This window comes from Vombatus ursinus, unplaced genomic scaffold (genome assembly GCF_900497805.2).
Source record: "Vombatus ursinus unplaced genomic scaffold, bare-nosed wombat genome assembly UNPS02008996.1, whole genome shotgun sequence".
NCBI lineage: Eukaryota > Metazoa > Chordata > Mammalia > Diprotodontia > Vombatidae > Vombatus > Vombatus ursinus.
Window position 1 is genome coordinate 889,862 of NW_020948774.1, and position 23,745 is coordinate 913,606.

Consider the following 23,745-nt stretch of genomic DNA (forward strand, 5'->3'; position numbering starts at 1 on the left):
CTTTCTTTTGACCCTGTCCCTCCTCAGAAGTATTTGCTCCTGATTACTCCCTTTCCCAATCTGCCCTTCTCTCTATCATCCATCCCCCTACTCTCTTGTCCCCTTCCCCCCCTATTTTCCTGTAGGGTAAGACAGATTTCCACACCCAATTGAGTGTGTATGTTATTCCCTCCTTAAGTCAAATCCTATGAGAATAAGATTCACTCATTCCCTCTCACCTTCCCCCTTTTTCCCTCCACTGTAAAAGCCTTTTCTTTTCTGGTTTTTTTTTTTTTTTTTGTGGGATAATTTACCCGGTTCTACCTCTCCCTTTCTCCTTCTCCTAGTATATTCCTCTCTCACCCCTTAATTTTATTCTCCAGATATGACCCCTTCATTTTCAACTCACCCTGTGCCCTCTATCTATCTATATCTATACATACGTACTTATAATTTTTTCCCCTCCAACTACCCTAATACTGACAAAGGTCTCATGAGTTACAAATATCATCTTTCCATGCAGGAATGTAAACAGTTCAACCTTAATAAGTCTCTTATGATTTTCTCTTTCCTGTTTACCTCTTCATGTTCCGCTCAAGTCTTGTATTTGAAAATCAAATTTTCTATTCAACTCTGGTCTTTTCATCAGGAATGCTTGAAAATCCTCTATTTCACTGAATGACCATTTTTTCCCCTGCAGGATTATACTCAGTTTTGCTGGGTAGGTGATTCTTGGTTGTAATCCTATCTCCTTTGCCCTCCAGAATATTATATTCCATGCCTGCGGTCCCTTAATGTAGAAACAGCTAAATCTTGTGTTATCCTGATTGTGTTTCCACAATACTTGAATTATTTCTTTCTGGCTGCTTGTAATATTTTCTCCTTGACCTGGGAACTCTGGAATTTGGCTACAATATTCCTAGGAGTTTTCCTCTGGGGATCTCTTTCAGGAGGAGATCGGTGGATTCTTTCAATTTCTATTTTGCCATCTGGTTCTAAAACATCAGGACAGTTTTCCTTGATCATTTCTTCAAAGATGATGTCTAGGCTCTTTTTTTGATCATGGCTTTCAGATAAGTCCAATAATTTTTAAATTCTCTCTCCTGGATCTATTTTCCAGGTCAGTTGTTTTTCCAATGAGATATTTCACATTGTTTTCTAATTTTTCATTCTTTTGGATTTGTTTTACAGTGTCTTGATTTCTCATAAAGTCACTAGCTTCCAATTGCTCTATTCTAATTTTTAAGGAAGTATTTTCTTGTTTTGTTTTTGGTTTTTTTTAGGCACTTGGGGTTAAGTGACTTGCCCAGCTAGTAAGTATCAAGTGTTTGGTCTGAGGCTGGATTTGAACTCAGGTCCTCCTGACTTCAGGGCTGGTGCTCTATCCACTGTGCAACCTAGCTGCCCCAAGGAAGTATTTTCTTCAGTAAGCTTTTGGACTTCCTTTTCCATTAGTCCAATTTTGCTTTTTAGGGCATTCTTCTCCTCATTGTCTTTTTGGACCTCTTTTGCCATTTGGGTTAGGCTATTTTTTTAAGGTGTTATTTTCTTCAGTACTTTTTTTGGGTCTCCTTTAGCAAGCTGTTGACTTGTTTTTCATGATTTTCTTGCATCACTCTCAGTTTTTCCTCTACTCTTACTTGCTTCTCAAAATCCCTTTTGAGCTCTTCCAAGGCCTGGGACTGATTCATATTTTTCTTGGAAGTTTTGGATGTAGGAGTTTTGATTTTGTTGTCTTCTTCTGGTTGTATGTTTTGATCTTCTTTGTTACCAGAGTAAGATAATATAGTCTGACTCTTTTTGCGCTGCTTACTCATGATCACGGCCAATTACTTGAGTTTTCAACTCTTTGTTAAGGTAAAAGTCTGCTTCCAATGTGAAGAGTGTACTGTCCCAAGCTTTGGGGGTTTGTACAGCTGTTTTCAGAGGTACTTCTAGGGACTTGTAAATTTTCAGTTCTTCCAAGATGTTATGATAAGGGGCGAGGTGCTTTCTCTCCACCACCACAACAAGCTCCACCACATCAGCGCTCCTCCTTGCCCCAGGACTGCCCCTCAGAACTGTGACTCAGATTCAAGCACTGGTAAAGCAAGAGATTCCTGCCTCAGCACTGGCAAAGAAATCCCTGCAATCCCCCTCTGATCAGCCACTGTATTCCCCCTCAGTCTGTGGGCTGGAAGCTCAGGAAAAAGCGGGCCGTGCTCGAGACTTGTGCCTGAGACCTAGCTCCTTCTCTCACCGCAGTCACAGACTTTTCTCATTGACCTTCTAAGTTGTCTTCGGTGTTGATGGGTTAAGAAGTCTGGAAACCACCACAGCTGCCCTCAATTCAGTCTTCTGAGGCCTGTTCCAGGGTCGCTGCAGCCTACGCACCCATGCTGCACTGCGCTCCTCTCCCTGCCATGCGCGATACACCTTTCCAATCAGCCATCCAGGCTGTCTTTGGCTGGAAATTTGTTTCACTCTGTCTTTTTGTGGATTCTGCTGCTTTAGAATTTGTTTAGAGTCATTTTTTAGGTATTTGGAGGGCTTTGGGAGAGAGTTCAAAACAGTCACTGCTTTCCCTCCACCATCTTGGCTCCGCCCCGTGTAGGTTATTTATAAACAAAAAAAGACAGGAAAAGCAGCTGAACTTTCCTCCTGGGCACAGATTCCTTCTGTATCTTCTCTCTCTATCTCTCTCTGTCTCTCTCTGTCTCTCTCTCTCTTCTCTCTCTGTCTCTGTCTCTCTTTCTCTGTGTCTCTCTGTCTGTCTGTCTCTCCATAGAAGCCTTTTAAAATATTGTGAATTTAAAAATCCTCAACAAAGAAATATTTCAAGATACAAATGTACCAAATGTACCACATGCTCCATGCTTCTCTCCTGATAATTGCATTGGTAAACTGGGTCCCCAGAGTTTGGGTACCTATACTTCCCCTTAGAGTTCTAGGGGTAGCTTTGAGGTTGTGGGGGCATCTTTCTAATGTAAAATAGCTCAAGCGTCCACTAGCTGGCTTTTCACAATGATTATCATCTGATATCACTCAGCCTGCCAGACTTAACTAGTTTTTAGAAAGGGTTATTTATTAAGGTAAACATCTCTCCTGAAGTCTGTGATCCATTCTCCTACTAGTACATACATATCCCAGGGGATATTTGGCTCAAGCTTTGGGAGCACACATGACAAAGGGATAATTCACAGTTCCCTTTCTCTGCCAGGCTCTTGGTAGAGTCCCGATGCTTCTTTTCCTCAGTGTTTAGTTTGTCCTCAGCTTCCAGTAAAGTCTGCTTCAGCTATTCTCACTGTATGTGCCTACTTTTCCTACTGATATCATATTTATTTGTGGGTGAATGTGGCCCAGGATTAATGAGAGAAGTGTTTTGTACTGCTACTGTTTTTACCATGTCATCTCAGGAAATACCTTTGCTTTGAACTAAGTATGTCTTTTGGCAGACTATTAAAGATAAAAACATTAGTGGAGGCTTGTGAGCTAAAGTTTTACAAGTGTGGACCCACAGAATACCTTTAATCTGGGGTTGTCATCTCCTGGGGGATCCAACTTTTAAGTGCAAGTAGTGAGTATATCCTGTAGGGAGCTGCCATATAGATTTCGCATATAGACTGGTCTTTCTCCTAGAAGAAAAGGTAACTGTGCCGGCCGCGCTGTGCACTCTCCTCCTATAAGGAGCAGGCTGCCAGAGTCATACTACTTACCAGTCTTCGGTGCCCACCCGGATAAACACACAGAGACGAGCCGATCAGGAGGTGCCAACACTGGAGCTTTATTCAGAGGCCATCACAGCAAGGCCAAGCAGGAAGGCCAGAGCAAGAGAGCAGGAGCAAAAGAGAGCGAGCTCCGACCACTACTGTGCCTTAAGTACCTTCTTAGCCCCTCCTCCTCAGCCCGCCTACTAGTCATTGATTGTAGGGTCAGATACCGGAAGGGGATGTCTGGGTTTAGTGCACCAAGGGAGAGGAAGTGACGCAGGAGGCTAGGACTGGATACAGGAAGGAGGCGTCTGGGTTAGAGCTGTACCTAGGGAGAGGATGTGACCCAGGAAGTCAGGCCCAGATACCGGGAGGAGGCGTCTGGGGTCAGTGCTACACAAAGGGAAAGTACATGACCCAGGAAGTCAGGAAGGAGATGTCTGGGGTTAACATTGCACCTAGGGAAGAGAACTAGACAAAGGAACTCGTTCTCTGCCGTCCCACTCCCACGTGGCACAGCCCCCTGCCTCAGGAGCACGTGCTCCGGCTACTTCCTTGTATCCTGTTCCTTCTCCAGCTTATCACAGCTCCACATAGCACTGCCCACTGCCTCGGGAGCGTGAGCTCCGGTTACTTCTCCGTATCCAGTTCCCATCCCAGTTCACCACAACTCCACCTAGCACAGCCCCTGCCTCGGGAGCATGAGCTCCGGTTACTTCCTAATATCTTGTTCCTACCCCATCTTGCCACAACTTCCACTTGGCAGTAGTCAACATCAGACAGTCCCTCACAGGTGACAGGATTTGAGGAACATCTTCACTTTTGGTTATCAGGGATAATCAATCAATTAGCATTTATTAAGCTCTTACTATGTATCAGATACTTTGCTTGACACTGAATATATAAAGACAAACGTCGTCAATTAGCTTGCATCTTATTATGGATACATGCCATGGAGGGAGAATAATGTGTTGCTGAAAAAAAAAGTGCAAGACTTTTTAATGGGAAAATTTTTTTGAAGTGGCAGAAGGGAAACTTGGCTCATATCAGGAAGTTAGAGAGTGGAAGGATGAAGGGACAAAAGGAAGGAAAAGGATGGGTGTATCTCAAGAGTTCAAAAATAAAAGGGGATCTTCCTGAAGAGGAGGGAGCTGGTTACTCAGAGGGAAAGCATATGCTTGTCTTCCAACTAAAGTAAAGTAAAGTAGAGCTACAGGAAACCTATCAGATGAGAAGTCATCCAGTAAGGATCAAAGGAAGCAGGGAAGAGTTGGAGTGTTTGATGTCTACCTGCTCTCGGGTATTGAGGCAGTTATTTGCTGACCTGATTAAAAAACAAAACCAAAATAAAACAAACAAACCAAAAACCAATTGAGAGGCATTCTGTCCTTGTAAGGCATGTATCCCTGAAGTAACAGGGAGGCTTTTTAAGACTTGTCAAAATGTATGACTGGGGCAGCTAGGCGGCTCACTGGATAGAGCACCGACCCTGAAGTCAGAAGGACCTGAGTTCAAATCCGGCTTCAGGCCAAACACTTGACACTTACTTGCTGTGTGACCCTGGGCAAGTCACTTAACCCCAATTGCCAAAAAAAAGTCAAAATATATGACTGCTACCAACTTCTGTTGATTTAGTTGGGTACCACCAGAAAAGAACCTAGAAAACAGTGCCAAAGATTATGAAGTACTGAACAAGGCACTGGAGATGATAGGGGTATGGGTTCAATTTTCCTCACTTCTGATCACTGAAGAGGTAGCAGCAACTCCTCTGGCACCACCTCCCTCATGTGGCACTCATATGTCCAAGGTTGGGTTTCCAAGGGATAAATAGCGACAGTTCTAGGCTGTTCTATGTATGCACATTCCTAAAACTCTAGCTTACAAGCCCTCACTGATGTGCTTACCATTCACAGGCAGACAGTAGACACAATTAACTCAAAACAAAGACATTTATTAAGTTGGAATATTAAGAACTGTAGCTATAAACATACTTTCCCATAAATAAGTCCAATGTTGGAAGAGTCAGCAGAAACTGAGAGCATCCTGGTAGTGAGGCACACAGGTAGTAAAAACATGGTCAAGGCAATGCATGCTTCTGATTTTTTAGGGCCCTGATATGCTTTCTTTTTTTGTAGTCTCCTCTGGTGTAGCTAGGTGGCATAATGGGTAAATAGAGTGCCAGGCCTGGAGTCAGGAAGATTCATCTTCCTGAATTCAAATCTTCTCTCAGACACTTGCTAGCTGTGTGACCCTGGGCAAGTCACATAACCTCTGTTTGCCTTAATCTACTTGAGAAAGAAATGGCAAACTAGTTATCTTTGCCAAGAAAACCCCATGGACAGTATGGTCCACCGGGTCATGAGGACATGACTGAATGACTACTGTGTGGGGGCAGCTAGGTGGTGCAACGGATAGAGGACCAACCCTGGAGTCAGGAGTACTTGAGTTCAAATCCAACATCAGACACTTTATGACCCTAGGCAAGCCACTCAACCCTGATTGCCTTGCAATTCCCTCCCCCCTAAATAAAACAAAACAAAACAAAACAACTACTGTGTGCTAAGCACTGTGCTAAATGCTTTATAAATATTAGCCCCTTTTATCCTCACAACAAATCTGGGAAGTAGTATTATTATTAAAGGCAGCTAGGTGTCATAGTGGGTATAGCACCAGGCCCGGAGTCAAGTAAGACCTGAGTTCCAATCCAGACTTAGACTCTTACTGTATATGTGATCCTGGGCAAGTCACTTAACGTCTATTTATCTCAGTTTCCTCATCTGTAAAATAAGGATAATAGCACCTACCTCCCAGGGTTGTTGTGAAGATCAAATGAGATAATAATTGTCAGGTGCTTAGCACTGTGCTAGGTCCACAGAAAATGCTATATTGATGTTACCTATCATTATGATAGTGATGCTAGGGCTAGTTTTCTATTGAATCCATAGCTGACTTCCTCCTTTGTTACTAGAGGTCGTTCTTCTTGAAACTGTTTCCCTACTCTACTTTCTTTATTCCCTGATGGGTGTGGGGTTTTCTATTGGGAAGAACAGCTCCTGGAAAGATGCTCTGGCTGATGGGTAGAGGTGAGTAGAGAAATCTCCATCCTTCTGCTCCTCGATTGAACATTCTCTTTGTCTCTGTCTCTGTGTGTCTCTTTCTGTCTGTCTCTCTTGTTTCTCAGGACGTGTCCTCTAATGAAGGCGTCTCTTTCATAACTGCCTCCAACCCTTAAATTTTCTTAAACTGCTGGATGAGTGTTTCCATCTGGGAAAATCACTGTCACAAGCCACAGCCTATGTAGGAGGGAGATTTCCTTTTTCACTGCCTTGATTTCTTCAGGGCTTAGCTATTTAAAGTCCCCAAAGGCATAGCTAATTGTTTTCTAAGCCATTTTGCTTCTTTTCTCCACTTGATCAAAGAGGTTCGCATCTCATAAATGGGGCACTGAATAGACTCATCTTGTTTACACATTAAAACCTTATCAAGTGTAACTATATTCTGTGATTACATCAACTGAGTTTGTAGAGGAGAATTCCCTCCTTTACACAATGATAACTGTGATGCAAATTATAATCTTTCCATGCTGGCTAATCCTGTATGACTCTCTTTGTCCCATTTCAAATGAAAAGGAGGCCTTAGGTCTCTTCTCACTGGCCTGGAGCACAGAGCCCACCCTCCAAGGGTGCTTCAGCCCTAAGCAATCTGGGAGACAGGAAGGGAGGACAGAATTTTCCCAATGGCACTTATGTAGCTCTTACTATGAGTACCTGAGAGCCCTGAGGGACTGATGCCCAGAAGAGAATAAATAGATTGGGAGCTTGCCCAGCAGAAAGAGGGACCTAAGTGAGCAGACTTGGGGGGATAAGGGAAGGTGTGGTTCTGTTGGAGACAAGCCCTGCTATTAACAAGGGTGGGATATAATCCATTTTCCCAGGCTCCTCTTGGGATAAGATCCTGGCCCCCATTTTAGAGACTACTAGAAGCAGAATAGGAAATGAGTTCTCAGACATGGCCATTATGTTAATTTATTTTGTCAAACTATACATATCTGTTCTATAGGGGGAGGGTTTCTATGGGAAGAAGGAGGAAAATAATGTGTAGTGACAGCTATGCAAAAAGGAAGAATAAAACATTTTAAAAAATGTACAGGGGATACAGAGGAATTGTATTACTACCTTATTAAATTATACATACATATAGAATTTCTTTCAGATAAATTACATGTGTCAGAAGTTCACAGTTTTTTATGCAATCCTCTCTCTTGTTTTTATTTGTATATTGAAATGTTTGTGTTTGGTGATGATTAAGTTCACAATAATAAAGAACATTAGAAAAAGAAATCTAGATTTCAGTTAGTCTCAGGAGGTGGGAGGAATATGAGGAAGAGATTGAAGATAAAATTTAAATACAACAGACAGTTGGTACCAAATTATTAAAGTTTATACCTCTGTGTGTGTGTGTACACATGCACCACATAGACATAGACACAGACATTGGACACACCCATACCTACAGACACACATACAAAATTTGTTAATGATAGAGCTGCAGGTCTAGACAGCACAAGGAACAGGTTGGCAGGGTCTAGACTTAGGAGATGAAAGGCTGAGGAGGATGGCAATGAGACCAAGAGGGGTCAAAGCAGGGGAAAAGAATTTTCACCTTGGAAGGTGGTGATACTGAATGACAGAAATTAGGGGAGTAAGAAGCTCAGATTTGCTAGCCTTAGAGGCAGGGGAACTACCAAGTAAGCAGAAGCATCAGAACACATCAGTCCCAAGGTTCTAAATAGAGTGTTACTATGATGGAGACTTCACAGATGCCATCTCCGAGGTGAGTCTTGTAGGCTTGATTTCAATTGGAAGGAGCCAATGGTAAGTGGCATAAGAGGACTAGAGGTGGAATGAGGCCTTCACTAACCTTGTCTTGGTTATAGCAGGAAAGGGCCTGTGGTAATGAATTTAAATCCAGTGTGCTTCATAATTAAGATACAGTATTATAGGAATCAGGCAATGTCCTTAACTGCAATGATGAGATATTATTCCATATGGTCTCGTTGTGTAGATCAATGTGTCTCCTTTGAAGCTTGCCTGTTTGGATTTAGGATACCTCCATAGTGGGATGATTAGTTCATGTCTATCTTTGGGATATGGAGTGACCTAATCATTAGATTGTCTATGATAAAACCTGGTCCCTAAATAGGTCATCAGCTTTTATCTGAGAGAATAACTCTGAAGTGTTCTTCACCCTTCTTTTTTTTTTTCAACCTTTGTTTCTTACTCACCATAGAGGTGATGGAGTAAGAACCCATATATCCTTGCTACCTGGACCTTCTGTTAATTTTTACCCCTAAGTAAAAAAATTCTTACCCATAAGCAGGGGTGTATGTAGAGTTCAAAGAGGACTATCACCTTTGGTATGAGGGCTTGCCGATCCCTTCTCAGGGCTGCTCATCCAACTTTGGTGTCTACCTGGCACTTGACTTTCAACTGTGACTCCAAGAAGCTGTACTATGCGCAGTAGCCACACCCCAGTAAACTATCCTGGCAGATGGGATAAACCAGATTGTAGGTAACCAATAGGCCTCAAACCTGCTGAGTTGGATGACTTCCCCTGGTGGAATAAGTAGATGAGAATAATTTGTTCCCAGCCATGAAGGTGGGCTAAAGCAAGCATTGTGGAGGGCTTAGAGCTTGGTCAGACATCAAAGACACCGAGGTCATCCATTGCATCTCTCCATACAGGCCTAGGGCCTGTGACCACTCCTTACCCCTCTCCAGTCTACCTTGGATCTGCTATCTGAAACTGGGGTAGTGGGTAACAAAGCTGCCAGCTGGCATCTGGTCCCATCCCAGTGCCCCAGTATGAGTATGGGACATCCTCTTGCCCTGGAGCACAGCTTCTTCCTGGGTACTGGAGTGCTCCCCACAGTATGATTCTGGCCAGACCCCTTCTCCAAGGTCCATAGACCTCCTTGTCTGTCTCCCTATGCTGAATTGACCTAGAAAAGTGACTCATTATGATTTTTTTCTTGGATTTACCCAGCAGGATTCAGTTTGGGGCATTTTTTAGATCTATTTGGAAGAGGAATTTTTTTGTTTTGTTTTGATTTTTCGTCGTTAGGAGCTGTGTATCTCCTCCTGCTACTCCCTCCTTGGCTTGAGGCCCCTCTCATGCCATTCAATCAGACCCTTTCCACTGGCTCCTCCTCCTTGCCATTTCCTCGTATGAGGCACATACCAGGTCTACCTTAGCCTAAAAAACAAACGACAAAAATCCAACAACTTTTCTCTTGAACCATTGTCTCATCTCATTTCTTATCTTAATTCAGTTCTTTTAGTTTCCGTCATTATTTCTTTTGGGGGGATGGAGTTTTTTTATTATTAATTTATTTTGATTTATCAATAATCACTTCCATATGCTTTTGAGTTTAAAATTTTTCTCCCCCTTCCTCCCCACCACCCTCCCCAAGACGGCGCATAATCTGATATAGGCTATACATTTACATTCATATTAAACATATTTTCACATTAGTGATGTTATAAGTAGAAATTAAAACCAATAGGAGGAACCATCAGAAAGAGGAAACAAAACTCAACAGAAGAGAAAAAAATTAGCAATTCGGCTTCTATAGTTCTTTCTTTGGGGGTGGATAGCATTTTCCATCACAAGGCCTCTGAAGACGTCTTAGATCCTTGTATTGCCAGGAAGGGTTAAGTTTATCAATATTAGTCATCATGCAGCGTGGCTGTTATTGTGTACAACGTTCTCTTGGTTCTGCTCACTTCACTCAGCATCGGGGGGGATGGAGTTTTAAGTCTTTCTTTTTGTGACTATAGTGCAAGTTGCCTGTGCACTTGGTAGATGTTTGAGATGACACTTGATGAGATATAATATTAATAGCTGACCTCACCTAGTCGCCAGCCTTCTGGGAGAGCCTGTAGAAAAGCAGGCTGTCCCTTAACCAACAGGAGCATGTACTATCTAAATTGGCCACTAGGTGGCACTACCTTCAAGCCACCAGTCAAGCCTCAGTCACTGAAGCAGTAGTTCCTAACTGCTTTCTCTATGAGGTGGCCTAGTCACTGCCAAGGAGCTATTGGCTGCCCGCCCACTGAGGGCTCTCAGTCTCCACTCCTCTACTCCCAGTTGCATGAAGGGAATGGGATGGATAGCAGCCCAGCTATCCAGCTCCAAGGAGAAACCCATGAAACTGAAGATGGGGGAAGGGCCGAGTTGTGCACCCACACACAAAGGATCTAATCCTATCTTTCAGATTCTTTCCAGCCTCATCCCTGTCCTGACCACCTGCTTGGGCAGTGACTGCAAACCTTGCTGTGTTTTTCTCTTTGACTGAAGTACTTGGATTTTTAAAATAATTTTTTTACTGTAAACTAGAATATTATCAACAAACATCAACATGTCTATATACAAGAAGGCCAGAAAAAGAGGATTGTATATGAAACCATGAATCTACTACATGCAGTTTGTGTTTTTAATGTTTACTAAATTTAATCAATGTAGCACTCCGATTCTCCACTTGTCATCCCTCTCTGTAACTATGTGACCTATCTTCTCTGTCTTTGATGACATCCCTTAATACCGTTCTTCAAAGTTCCTCCTTGTTTATATATGTTGCCTCCTGATCATACCCAGCATATGCCTTTCCTATGCCCTCTGTGTGATACTCATCTTTAGTTCTTTGGAGATATTGGTCTTCCAGGTCTTCTGTACAGCAACACTAGTAAAATGCTTATATTGAAAAGATGTGCCTTTGCTGTTATAGGAAACTTGAGGTCAGTAAAAGTCCTTCACAATTTCCCAAAAGAAAGTGGAGTCCTCTCTCTTGTTCCTTTTTATGAACTGGGTTGAGCTCATTGTCCATCTATATTATTTGTTCCAGGTGTACAAACTGTTGAACAAATTCTATGGAGTGTCCATTCAGTTAAAGGTTGAAATCTGTGTAACAGACATTGTTCATCCATTTGGTCTTTCCTTTGTGGATGTATAGGTTGAACTGCTTTGAGTGAGGAAGGCCTCTACTATGCTATTTGGATCCCTTATGGCAAATGGGCAAGAATTACAGATTGTAATGTTACAAATGTAACATGTGTACCCCATGTCACATACCTATGAGATCAGCATCATTAGAAGGAACTACCAAATCTATGAGATCACAGATCCATTTGAATATTACATTTAACATGGTAATACAAACATTGCTTTGTTTGTCTGTGTCCCCATTCTGGGCTTTCTTGTGCTCTCTTACGTGTATTTTTAAAATATGTCTCTGTAATTTTTTTTTCTGATTTCTCCAAGAGTGCTTTCCAATTTTCCCAACAGTTTTTGTCCTTATCCTAGTGTTTATGTGCTTGGGTTTATCAAATAGTATATTCAATTATTTTTGAATCTTGTGTAATTTATGTTATTCATTGGTCAACTTTTCTATTTTTTAATCTGCATCAAATAATTTTGGTGATTACTATTTTGTGGTACAATGTGAGATCTGATATTACTAAATCTGTTTCCCCTTTTTTTCCCCAATATTTCCTTGGAAATTCTTGATCTTTTGTTCCTTTAAATGAATTTTGTTATAATTTTCTTTAGTTTTACAAAATAATCTTTTAATAGTTTGATTAGCATGGCATTGAATTTGTAAATTAATTTAGGCAGTCTTGTCATTTTTATTATATTACCACTACTCAAATATGACCAATTAATTCCTCTCCAATTATTTGTCTTCTTTAATTTCTGGGAAGAATGTTTTGTAGCTGTATTTATATAATTCCTAAGTGTGTCTTAGAAAGTAAATCACCAGATATTTTATACATTCTGTATTAATTTTGAATAAAATTTATCTTTCTGTCTCTGCTGGGTTTTATTGATAATACAGAAAAGCTGATTTTTTTTGTGGGTTACTTTTATGTCCTGCTATTTTACTGATGTTATTAATTATTTCTATCAATTTTCAGTTGACTCTCTAGGTTTCTCTAAGAATGAACTTGGAGTTTAACAAAATATGTGTGGAAGATGGAAGAAAAGATAAAGTATAATGAAGTTGGTCTTTTCCTGATCAAATCACAGAACAGGGATAAGATAATGAGGTGCTGAGTTGTTACCCTCACTATAAAATGTAGGCCTAGGTAATTCCTTTATGAGTAATGGTTAGAGTCAGTACTTTGTGTGCATCAAAAAGAGAGTAAGATGAACTAATCAGATGAAGAATGATAGGCCATGATTCAAGGTGACCTATAAAAATCCTTTCACTGAGTTCAGGAGAAAGATTCAAAGGGGAACAAAGCTCCTGAAGGGGCAAGTGGAAGAATTAGGGAGCTGGAGAAAGGAAACTTTAGGAAGTCACATTGATGCTGAGAAAGAAACATTGGGGGGGGCAGCTAGGTGGTGCAGTGGATAGAGCACCCGCCCTGAAGTCAGGAGGACCTGAGTTCAAATCCAGCCTCAGACCAAACACTTCTCACTAACTAGCTGTGTGACCCTGGGCAAGTCACTTAACCCCAATTGCCTAAAAAAAAAGAAAAAGAAGCATTAGGTAGAGTCACAAGGAAAGAGACCAGAAGTCTGGGAATTAGGCTGTTTGGCTCATTCAGCCCGAGTTATATTGGAACAGACGCCATCAGAACTATCACCCTCTCTCCACTATAGATCATATATATACAGGAGACACCTATAAATCCTATGTCTTCTTTCTCAACTTGAGTTCCATCATGGAAGCCTGGAGTCTTTTCCTTTGGGCACTGTAGGGGAGTTCCTTTTCTTCTCTCTTTTTTTTAATGTTTATTTTGTTTTTATAAATAGTGGTAACTACCACCACGAGAAGTTTCCAGTTCAAGTGAGAATATAGTTAGGACAAGCATCTGAGACAGGAAAATAACCTTGGATAAGAGATAGAGGTAGATCTAATCCTGGGGTATTTTGCCAGAAGTACTGTCTCTGGTTGAGAACTGAAAGTTAACAAAAAAGATAGAGAGAATTATATATCTTTTGCTTCAGCTTTCCAAAGTGGAAGATAGTTTATACTGAGAAAATCCATCTGGTCAGTAGTCACAGGGAGAGGGGCACCATCGCTTTACACTGCCATGATGGGAGTTCATTTAGGGATTTTTTCCCCCTCTGCTTGAGAGTTTGAATATTATTTTTATTTCTATCTTCCTGTTACTTTGAAGCAGGATTATTTTGCACATTTGCTTTACTGTTAATTACTAAGGGACACTTATAAAACATTGTTTATATGATATAATATATAATAATTATTATGGTATGATATTACAGAATTAGCTTTCTTCTATAGTATAGTATTGTTAAATATTGCTATTATAGATCAATCTATTGATCAGAGAGGTAAAAGTTTTGTGGCCAGTGAGGTGGCCCACCCCTGTAATCCCTGCTGATGGGGGAGGCTGAAGCTGGTGGATAGCTTGAGTTTAGGAGTTCTGACTTGTGGGGGTCCTCATTAAGTCTAGCACAAATATGGTAAGCCTCTAGGAGGGTCTAATAGGCTCAGGTTGGACAAATAATGTACATTAAAACTTCTGTGCTGATCAGTATTGGAATTGGGTCAGTGAGTGGCAGCTGCACTTCCAGCCTAGTCAGGGAGATTCTATCTAAAAAACAAAACAAAACAAAATGGAAGAAGAAGAAAAGAAAAGAAGGAAAAAAGAAAAGTTTTGTGACTTCTTTAAATGGAAATTTATGTGTCTCCTGATTTTAGGAGTGAGCACAAAAATTGAAAACAAGAAACTTTAATTAAGAACAATGAAAACAAATGTCAAAGAGTTTGGAGATTTCAAGGTTAGAGCTGGGAAGATCACTTATTCATAATCTGTGAATCGTCCAATCTACTGTACCATTCAAATACTCTCACTGTAGAAGACAGTTCTTGAGAACTGACCTATATAGCTAGGGAACATAAAGTGTAGAGCTCCGGATGTGGAGTTAGGAAGATTTGAGTTCAATCCTGCCTTAGATACTTACTGTTTCTCTAGGCAAATCACTTAACCTTAGTTTCCTTATCTCTAAAATGAGGAAAATGATAGCACTTACTTCATAGGGTTGTTTTGAGGATTAAGTGAGTTAATAATGGCTATGTACATATAATATTTATATATACATGCCTAATATATACACATAATATAAATATTATATATTTCATACAAGGTATCTACAAAGCACTTTTCAGATACCTCCTATTGAGGAGGAATTGTTGATCAGCAAAGTAGATGACTTAGTGATCAAAGGGGGCCTAGCAACAAGGAAACTGAGTGGAGTATGTAAATCAGAAAAAGACTATTCACCCTTAGGACGGTCAAAGCTGCTGAGTCCCTTATAACAAAAAGAGAAACCAAATCCATTGGGAGGGCTGAAACTAGGCCTCCAGAGTTGGACAGGAAATATAATACCACCTGTGAGAGAGATTGAAGGTAGATATTGCCTTGTTGAAGGACACTGCAAGTCTACCTAGAAATGTTATTGGAGGACAGAACCATATCCCCCTGAGGAAGTATCATCAGAAGTTTGTTTCACTCTTATGACCAATTCACTGCAGAATCAGCAGGCCTCTGATTTAGAGAAGCGGAAAAAAATTGATGGAAAGCTTCAGGAAAGAAACTGGACAGGGCTGGAAGGCCAGGCAGCCTGATATCACATGGCAAGACTGTGTACCAAGCCTAAAGTCAGTTCCTTCATGGTGAGGCCTCACAAGAAATGGATGCCACATTCAACCATTCTATTATTTAGCTTGAAAGAGAAAATTCCCTGATTGAATGGTTCAGGTAGATGTAAAACCTCAGAGACTGGTCTACAGAGAAGCAGTGGTACCTGAGGATGAGGATTTAGTCAGACTATAGTAAGTAAGGAGAGTTATGTTGTATAGTTTGGACATATATGCAGCCTTTACTGTTCCTGAGACCCAAAGGATGCCATTTTCACCATTTGTCAGGCATGGTCTAGATACATGATGAATGTGCAGCTGAAAAGTGGGATTGCCACCAGGAAGGCCCAACCTTGATTAACTTTGCAACATCCTCCCATGTGTAGGCAAAGAAAGCCCGCTATGAATGCAGATTTAAGGCCCCAGAATCTTTGAAAGATGAAAGCGTGGACAAAACCATACTAGCTAGAGCATTCAAGGCATAAAGAATGGAGTCCATGAAGACTTTATACACAAATAACACCACCAGAAGATAACCAGAGGGATAGATCTTCCTACCATCTATTACAGTTGCAGAGAGGAGGGTTAAAAGCAAATTGGATTTATTCATGAATGGATGGTAGTCTCAGTTTTGTTGTTGCAGAAGCTAAGGTTTCTAGGACCTGGACTGGGGAAAAAAGACGGAATCAGAGAAGAGGGTCATTTTGGACCCTGAAAACAGTGAACATGACTTCATCATCAATAACTTATATGCTTATTCTATGTAGACAGGCCCCAATACACAAGAGCTGAAGACTGAGGATGTGTAATACACTTCTGTCTTGGAGAATGAAGCACAAGTGACCATCATTTCTCAATCAAAATCTGAAATCAAGCTCAATGGCCTACCAGTAGTGTGAATAGCTATATACACATAATATTTACATATATGTATATACACATAATTATTTATATAAGGTATTTTTTTTAAGGCAATTGGGGTTAAGTGACTTGCCCAGAGTCACACAGCTAGTAAGTGTCAAGTGTTTGGTCTGAGCCCAGATTTGAACTTAGGTCCTCCTGACTTCAGGACTGGTGCTCTATCCACCACACCACCTAGCTGCCTCACATAGGAGGTATTTGTAAAGGACTTTGCAGACTTTGTTGTTATTCAGTCGTTTTTCAGTTGTGTCCAACTCTTCATGACTCCATTTGAGGTTTTCTTGGCAGAGATACTGGAGCAATACGCCATTTCCTTCTCTAGTTCATTTTATAGATGAGGAAACAGGGTTAAGTGACTTGCCCAGGGTCACACAGTTAGTAAGGGTCTTGAGGCCAGATTTGAACTCAGGAAGATGAGTCTTCCTGATTCCACCCCCAACACTCTATTTACTGCTGTCACCTAGACCTTAGTACTATATAAATGCTAGCTAAAATTGTCCTGCTGAGGAGGATTTGCTGACTGGTAGAGGGCTTAATGACTAAAGAGGGTCCAGTATGCAGGAAACTAAGTAGAGTATGTAACTCAGAAAAAGACAATTCACCTGTAAGGAAGGGCAAAGCTGCTAGCTTTCCTTTGTGTGGAAACCAGGACAGCATTTGCCCTTCTTTAGTCCTGCTATACCGCTCTGCTCCCGTTCTTCATAATCTCTCAAAGACAGCAGTCTTCCCTCCTAGCAGCCATAACTTTCAGCACCCTAGGATAGAAGGTCATCTGGGCATGAATTTTGTAGGTGCTATCTTATCTTCCCTACTTATTTTGGGCTACCAACCCAGCCATTTTTAGTCCATCTTTTGTCGTCCAAAGATCATCCTCCTTGACAGAGAAGCAAAATAAGCCAAATGGGGTTGGCACTCAAGAGGAATGGAAAAATATGACTGTGTACAGACTACTGGACCTTGAACCAAAGAACATGAGTATACTGTGCCCAAGAGGTCAAGATGCCCAGACTAATAGGATTCAGGGGAAAGCAGAGAAACGGTTATGCATGTAGCTAAATGACAATGATGCTTACTTACCAATGGGATGAGTGCCTTGCACCTAGCTGCATGCTCTTCGACACACATTTTAATTACTGCATACTTTGAATGCTTCTGCTTTCGGCATTTTCTTCTTCATGTTTATTTGCTTTTGTGATAGAATCGTTCACGTTTTGTGGGTATATTTGTCTATTAAATGCACATAATTTTGTTGTTTGAACGTACACTGTTACATGCATTTTTGCTATTCTGTAAGCGTATTGACATTATTATTGCTTCACTTTTGCTTTATTGTAATGTATATTTGTGTTCTGGATTTGACTCACTAACCTTCTTCCAACCCATAAACATGCTTATTCATTGCTTAGTGTTTGTTTAGGATTGTTTGTCTAGATTCCCTTATTATTTTTCCTGCATTGGGGGGGGAATTGTAATGTTAGTCATCATAAAAATCTCTGTATGTCTTTGAATATATATGTATTGGGCAGGTAGGCAGTGAAGTGAATAGAGTGCTGGGTGTGGAGACTCATCTTCATGAATTCAAATAGGGTGTCAGTTACTTATTAGCTGTGTGACCCTAGGCAAGTCACTTCACCCTGTTTGCCTCAGTTTCCTCATCTGTAAAATGAGCTAGAGAAGGAAATGACAAACCACTCCAGTATCTTTGCCAAGAAAACCCTAAATGGGGTCATGAAGAGCTGGACATGACTGAAATGAGTAAACAACAAACAACATGTATGTATTGCTATGACATGTACATGTAGTAGGTTCTGTATATGATTTAGACCTGTGGTCACTGAAGCACCCTGTTGAGAGATGATTCTTTATACTCTGTATAGTGTAGGTATTTGCTGAGATTGGCACCCTGAGATGATTACCTGGGATTTCAGGTTAATCATCCTTGTTCTGTTCAGTGCTGGTGTTTATTTTGGTTAGAGAGCTAGACCTCAAGTCAGGAACACCTGAGTTCAAATCCTGATTAGCTGTATGACCCTCGAAAAGTCACTTTACCCTGTTTGCCTCATTTTCCTCATTTGTAATGTGAGCTGGAGAAGGAAATGGCAAACCACTCCAGTATCTTTGCCAAGAAAACCCCAGAAGAGTTGGATGACTGAACAATAACAACTCTTACTAGCTATGTGATCCTGGGCAAGTCATTTAACCTCTATCTGCCTCAGTTAAATCCCTTTGCAAACACAAAGAAACTATATAAATGCTATGATGATGATGATATGATATATAATTCTAGATACTGAACACACTGTGGCTGATTTTGCAAGGAACTGTAACATTTCTAACCCCGGGAAAAAACACAATAAATGGATTTACCAATGTTTGAGACTTAGAGAGCCTGAAAACTGAAACTGAAAACTGAAAGCTCAGTTTCTCTTTTCCCAGGGAGCTGTAAGAAGAGATGTTACTCACCTTCCCTAGGAGCTAAAAGCATATTGCTCAAGGAGATGACATCAGAAGTATACAAGTGTTGAATTTTAGTATGGACTGTATCTGGGGAGGGCCAGCCTCTGGGAGACTTGGAAGACACTTAGTTATTTGCTAATAATGATGATGGCAAAAAATCTTACCACCCTGACTCCTACTTTACTTTGGCTCTTTCCCAGGGAATCTGTTTTCCATTCCTCACTCTTTTAAAATATTTATTTGCTTTCTGTTTTTCAGTTATTTCCTTTAAAGAAACTAGTTACTCCAAACTGTTTGTTGATTACATCATGGGTGTTATCGTGTGACCTGGGGGGTGGGGAGGATTAAAAGCTACCCTAGGAAAAGCTAAGAGAGTTAGATTTTGCAACTGTAATAACATATATTTTTGTTAGAGAAATTCTTTCTGACTGAGGGCTCAAAACAAACCAAAGAGATTTTTATGATGACTATTATTATAATTTTCCCCAAACAGGAAAAATAAGGGAATCTAGAAAATGACCCTAGACAAAGACTAAGCTATGAGTAAGCATTTTTCGTGGTGGGAGGAAGTGTGGTGAATAGAATCTAAAGGAAGCTGGAGTGAGGCAGTGGCCAGCATGCTAGAGGCTCAAGCCTGTCCCCTGCAGACCTCCCCTCATCCCTTCCAGTTAGGGAGAAGAAAAAGGTGATAATTAGAGAAAAGGTTAACACCCTTGGAGACTCAGGAATGGTGGAGTTGGGAAAGAGCAGCTCCCTCACCTCATAGCAGCAGTAAACTGACTGACTGAGTTGGGTTCAGGAAATAAAAATAGGAGCCAAAAGAGAGACAGTTCCTGCCCTTTTAATGAATGAAGAATTGGTTGTTTCATTGTTTCCATTTTGGAGTTTTCTTGGCAAAGATACTGGAGTGGTTTGCCATTTCCTTCTCCAACTCATTTTGCAGATGAGGAAATTGAGGCAAACAGGATTAAGTGACTTGCCCAAGGTCACACTGCTAGTAAATCTCTGAGGTCACATTTGAACTGAAGTCTTCCTGACTTCAGGCCTGGCACTCTATCTGGCGCCACCTAGCTACTAGAAAAGGTTAAAATAAGGTGCCTGGAGGCTGGGGTGGGGAGGCAGTAAAGAGAAAACCCTAGAGGAGAATCTGGAGTGCAGGCTGGAGAGAAATTTAGACCTGGGAGGGTCCTGGGGGTGGTGGTGGTGGTGATGTCTATCCTTAAAATGGAGATTCTGGGAGAAGCCATCCAATCAGAGGGAGAGGCCATAGCTGAAGGTGCTTCCAATGTGTGAAGTCCATGGCTGGAGTGAGCTTTTGGGCTGTTTTTTTTTTTTTTCCCCAGTTGTGTACAATTCTCTGTGACCCCATTTCGGGTTTTCTTGACAAAGATACTAGAGTGGTTTGCCATTTGTTTCTCCAGTTCATTTTACAGATGAGGAAACTGAGGCAAACAGAGACAGGGACATACAGCTAGTAAGTATCTGAAGCCAGATTTGAATGAAGACAAGTCTTCCTGATTTCAGTAGCAGAGCTCCATCTACCTTGCCACCTAGCTGCCCATGAAGTGAGCTTCCTAATGCCTAATGACCAGATCTGATTACATTACTCTACTGCTCAAAAATATTAAATGACATTTTTTTAAACTCCCAATGAGGAAATAATACTCTGCAACTTAGTCTCAGTGGTTGGGACTCTGAGAGGGTATGTTTTGCCAAAAATCACAGATGTCAGAGATGGAGCTTCCTCATTAAGATTATATACCAAGCTGACTCCTTTCCATTCTCAAATATAATCCAACTATTTATACCCTTACACGATTCTTTCATTAATCCTGACCACAAACTACTTTTCTGGCCTTATTTCCAACTCTTCTCTTCAAGTACCCTTCACCTCTAACCAAATAATTACTTATTGTTACACAACACCTTTCAGTTGTTGCAAAGACCTCCCCTTTCCACTAAATCGATGCTTATTAAAAAGCCTACCCATCAATCCCAATTTAAAAGCCACCTCCCCACGAAGCCTTCCATGATCCCTCCTAGATACAAATCAGGAAACCTTCCCCAACCCCTCTTAATTCCAGTGTTAATGATTTCCTGTTTATCCAGTAATATAACTTGCTCTGGGCAGCTAGGTGGCACAGTGGATAGAGTGCCAGGCTTGGAGTCAGGAAGACCTGAGTTCAAATTTGACCTCACATACTAGCTGTGGGAGCCTGGGCAAATCACTTAACTTTGTTTGCCTCAGTTTTCTCATCAGTAAAATAAACTGGAGAAGGAGATGGTAAATCACTCCATATCTTTGGAGTCAGAAATCACTGAACAACAATAACTTGCTTTGTACATATTTGCCTTCCCCGTTAGATTGCAAAATTTTTGAGGTCAGAGACTGTTTCTTTCCTCTTTTTGCATCCCCTAGGCTTAGTATAGTGTCTGGCACATAGTAGGGGATGAGGTCTAGAGGTTAGGGGTGCTAGAATCCCAAAATCACTACACTAGAGTCCTGCCCAAAAGAATTCGACTCAAGCCTTCTTTCAGCCAAAGACAAGGTTTATTAAAGATCCGCTATATTAGCCATAGTCTTGAGGAATCAGAGTCTGTGAGGTATTGCCTAGATTCTAAGAATCAGAGCAGTGGCTAGATTTTAGGAATCTGAGCCTTTTAATGGAGACTAGATGGACCTTATATACGGAAAGACTGTGGGAGGGATCTAGGAGTGGCCAAGTAGTCTGGGGTGACTAGAGGAGGGATCTAAGGAGGATCTGGGAGTGGCCAGTAAGCTGGGGTGAACAGAACTCCTGGGACCCGGACAATGGCCTAGCTAGGATTAAGTGTGGGAAATGGCCGGGGGCCATAGGGAAGGCTAGGCTAGGTTGAGGGTAACAGAATTGAGAGGTTGGGTGTAGCCACAATGAAAGGCCAGTTGATGGGATTATAGCCTCAGGGGAATGCAGGAAATTTGGCCAAGTGGGAAAGTACAGGATTTTTCCTTTCTGGGGTCCAGATCCCAACCCCATCAGTAGGCACTTAATAAATGTTGATAGGTTGATTGTTCCCTCTCTGAATCCCTGACACTTTATTTATATTTTCTTTATGTAATTATGTTTTATCTTGAAATATACTTGTGAACATGTCTTAATTTCTTTTCTTGCACAGTAAATTTCTGAAGGTAAACTAAACAAGCATTTATGAAGTGCCAGGCACTAGACTGGGAGGAAACCCTTCTTGCCCATAGGGAGTTTATATTCTATAGTAGGAGACAAGGCTCTGGTTTCCCTTCCTAGTGTTTTGAGCACGCTAGGGCTAGATGAATGTGTAGGGTAGAACAGAAGTAGGCCCGGGGTGGGGGTGGGGGGGTTGCCCCGGGACTGCTCCCAGGGCGGGGGAGGCGCCGGCGAGAGGGGGGAGGGGTGGCGCCGCGGACCTTCCCGCGGTGGAAGCCGGAACCTTGTTTCCGGCTCTGCGTGCCGGGGGAGCGTGTTGAGCGTTGCACCGGGACGTCGGCTGCAGTCTAAGGCCGGGCGGGCGGAGCTGGAGCGGCGGCCGTGGCTGCGGAGCGGGCAGAGGAGCGAGGCCGGGGCCAGGGCTGGCGTTGGAGCCGGAGCTGCGGGACTCGGGGCGGCGGGCGGCGGGGGCCGGGCGCCGGGGTCCGGCGACGGCAGCGGCGGCCATGGCCGAGAGCATCGTGAGTCAGTTCCCCGCGGGCCGGCCGGTGCGGGCGGGGAGGGCGATCCGAGTGGGGCGCCTCCGGGATGAGGCAGCAGATTTCACCGCCAAGGCCTGCGGGGCGTGGACCCGCGTCTCCCTCGCCCCCTGGCACTCGGGCCTTCTGGCTTCCCCCTTTCCCTGGCCCTGCCATCTGGGCCCTTTCTCATCCTCGGCCTTCTCCGGGACGCAGCCTCCGAGGGACCGCCGGGGTCCGGGGGAGAGTCTGGGGAACACCCCGACCTTGGGGGCCAGGAGAGGAAAAGTCCCAACTAAAGAGAGCCCCCCTCTCTACTCCCAGAGCAGCCGCCACAACCCGACCCGCTTTAATCACCGCCCCTTTTCTCCTTTCTGCCCCCCACCTTCTCTTCCTCCTTACGAATTCCAAGGAGCAGAGTAGCTACAAATAAGGGCACCACAGAAAAAACCTCCCTCTCCTTCAGAGGAGGTTCAGAACAAAAGTACAGTAATGTGACTTTTTTTTTTTAATTTCCAAGAAAAACTTGTTAAATGCATGCCTAAAAGGAACATGGTAAAGGAAGTTCATTTTTCTTTCCTTGACTTCTGCTTGGAAAATCAGACTTCATCGCCCATTAAGACCTTACAGCAAAATTAAATCTTAATCAGAAAGCACAGAAACTGGTTGTTTCTTAGGCTGTGATAAGTTTTAAGTGCTTTACGAAAGAAGCAAATGACTCAGGAAAATTATCAGAGATGATTGGGGCAGTAGCATTTTGGTGGTAAATAAAGAATGTGAAGGGAAGTAGCTGTGGAGTGAAATGAGGGATTTTTGGGCTTGGGGATGGTGCTTCTTGCACCTGCTGTTTGGGCAGCTCTTGGTGAAACCGGCCCTCCGTGGATATCTGTGTTGAGCCAAACTTATTCGTTCTAGACTTTTCACTAACCTCACCTGCCTCTATTTAGCTTTCTGTTTTATGGCACCAGATTACTGGCGATTCTATCTTTAGGGAGGAAGAGAAGGAGTAGTATAAGAAAAATTAAGGAAATAAAATATTGATGCTTTTAAATGCAAGGTTGCAGAAATAAAAAAAAGGTTACAGAAATCAAGTGACTTGGGGCTCGAAATGGGTTACAAACTGTTGGTAGTTTAAAAAGTTGCATTAGTGCTTTCTGTTTACAGGAAAACTAAACCATTCTATTTAGGGTAAGAGTGGTCAGATCTTGTTACAGAAAAAGTTCTTAAGTCTAGTGATATCCAGAAAAAAACTGCTTTTGGTTAGGCTTTCCCACAATTAATAAAGCTAGGTATCTTGTGGAAATGTTTTGACTAAACACATTTACACATACTACACTTTTGAAATCTAT

At 42.0% G+C, this 23,745-nt stretch overlaps 1 protein-coding gene across 1 annotated transcript in view; it reads left to right on the forward strand.

Moving 5' to 3' along the window:
* Positions 1–22,319: 22,319 nt before the first annotated feature.
* The window catches only part of NPLOC4 (NPL4 homolog, ubiquitin recognition factor), a 58,965-nt gene continuing 57,539 nt past the window's right edge, over positions 22,320–23,745 (forward strand). The window contains exon 1 of the mRNA XM_027850139.1: positions 22,320–22,399. Within this exon, the coding sequence (XP_027705940.1) occupies positions 22,385–22,399 (15 nt within the window). The 5' untranslated portion in view covers positions 22,320–22,384. The remainder of the gene's footprint in view (positions 22,400–23,745) is intronic.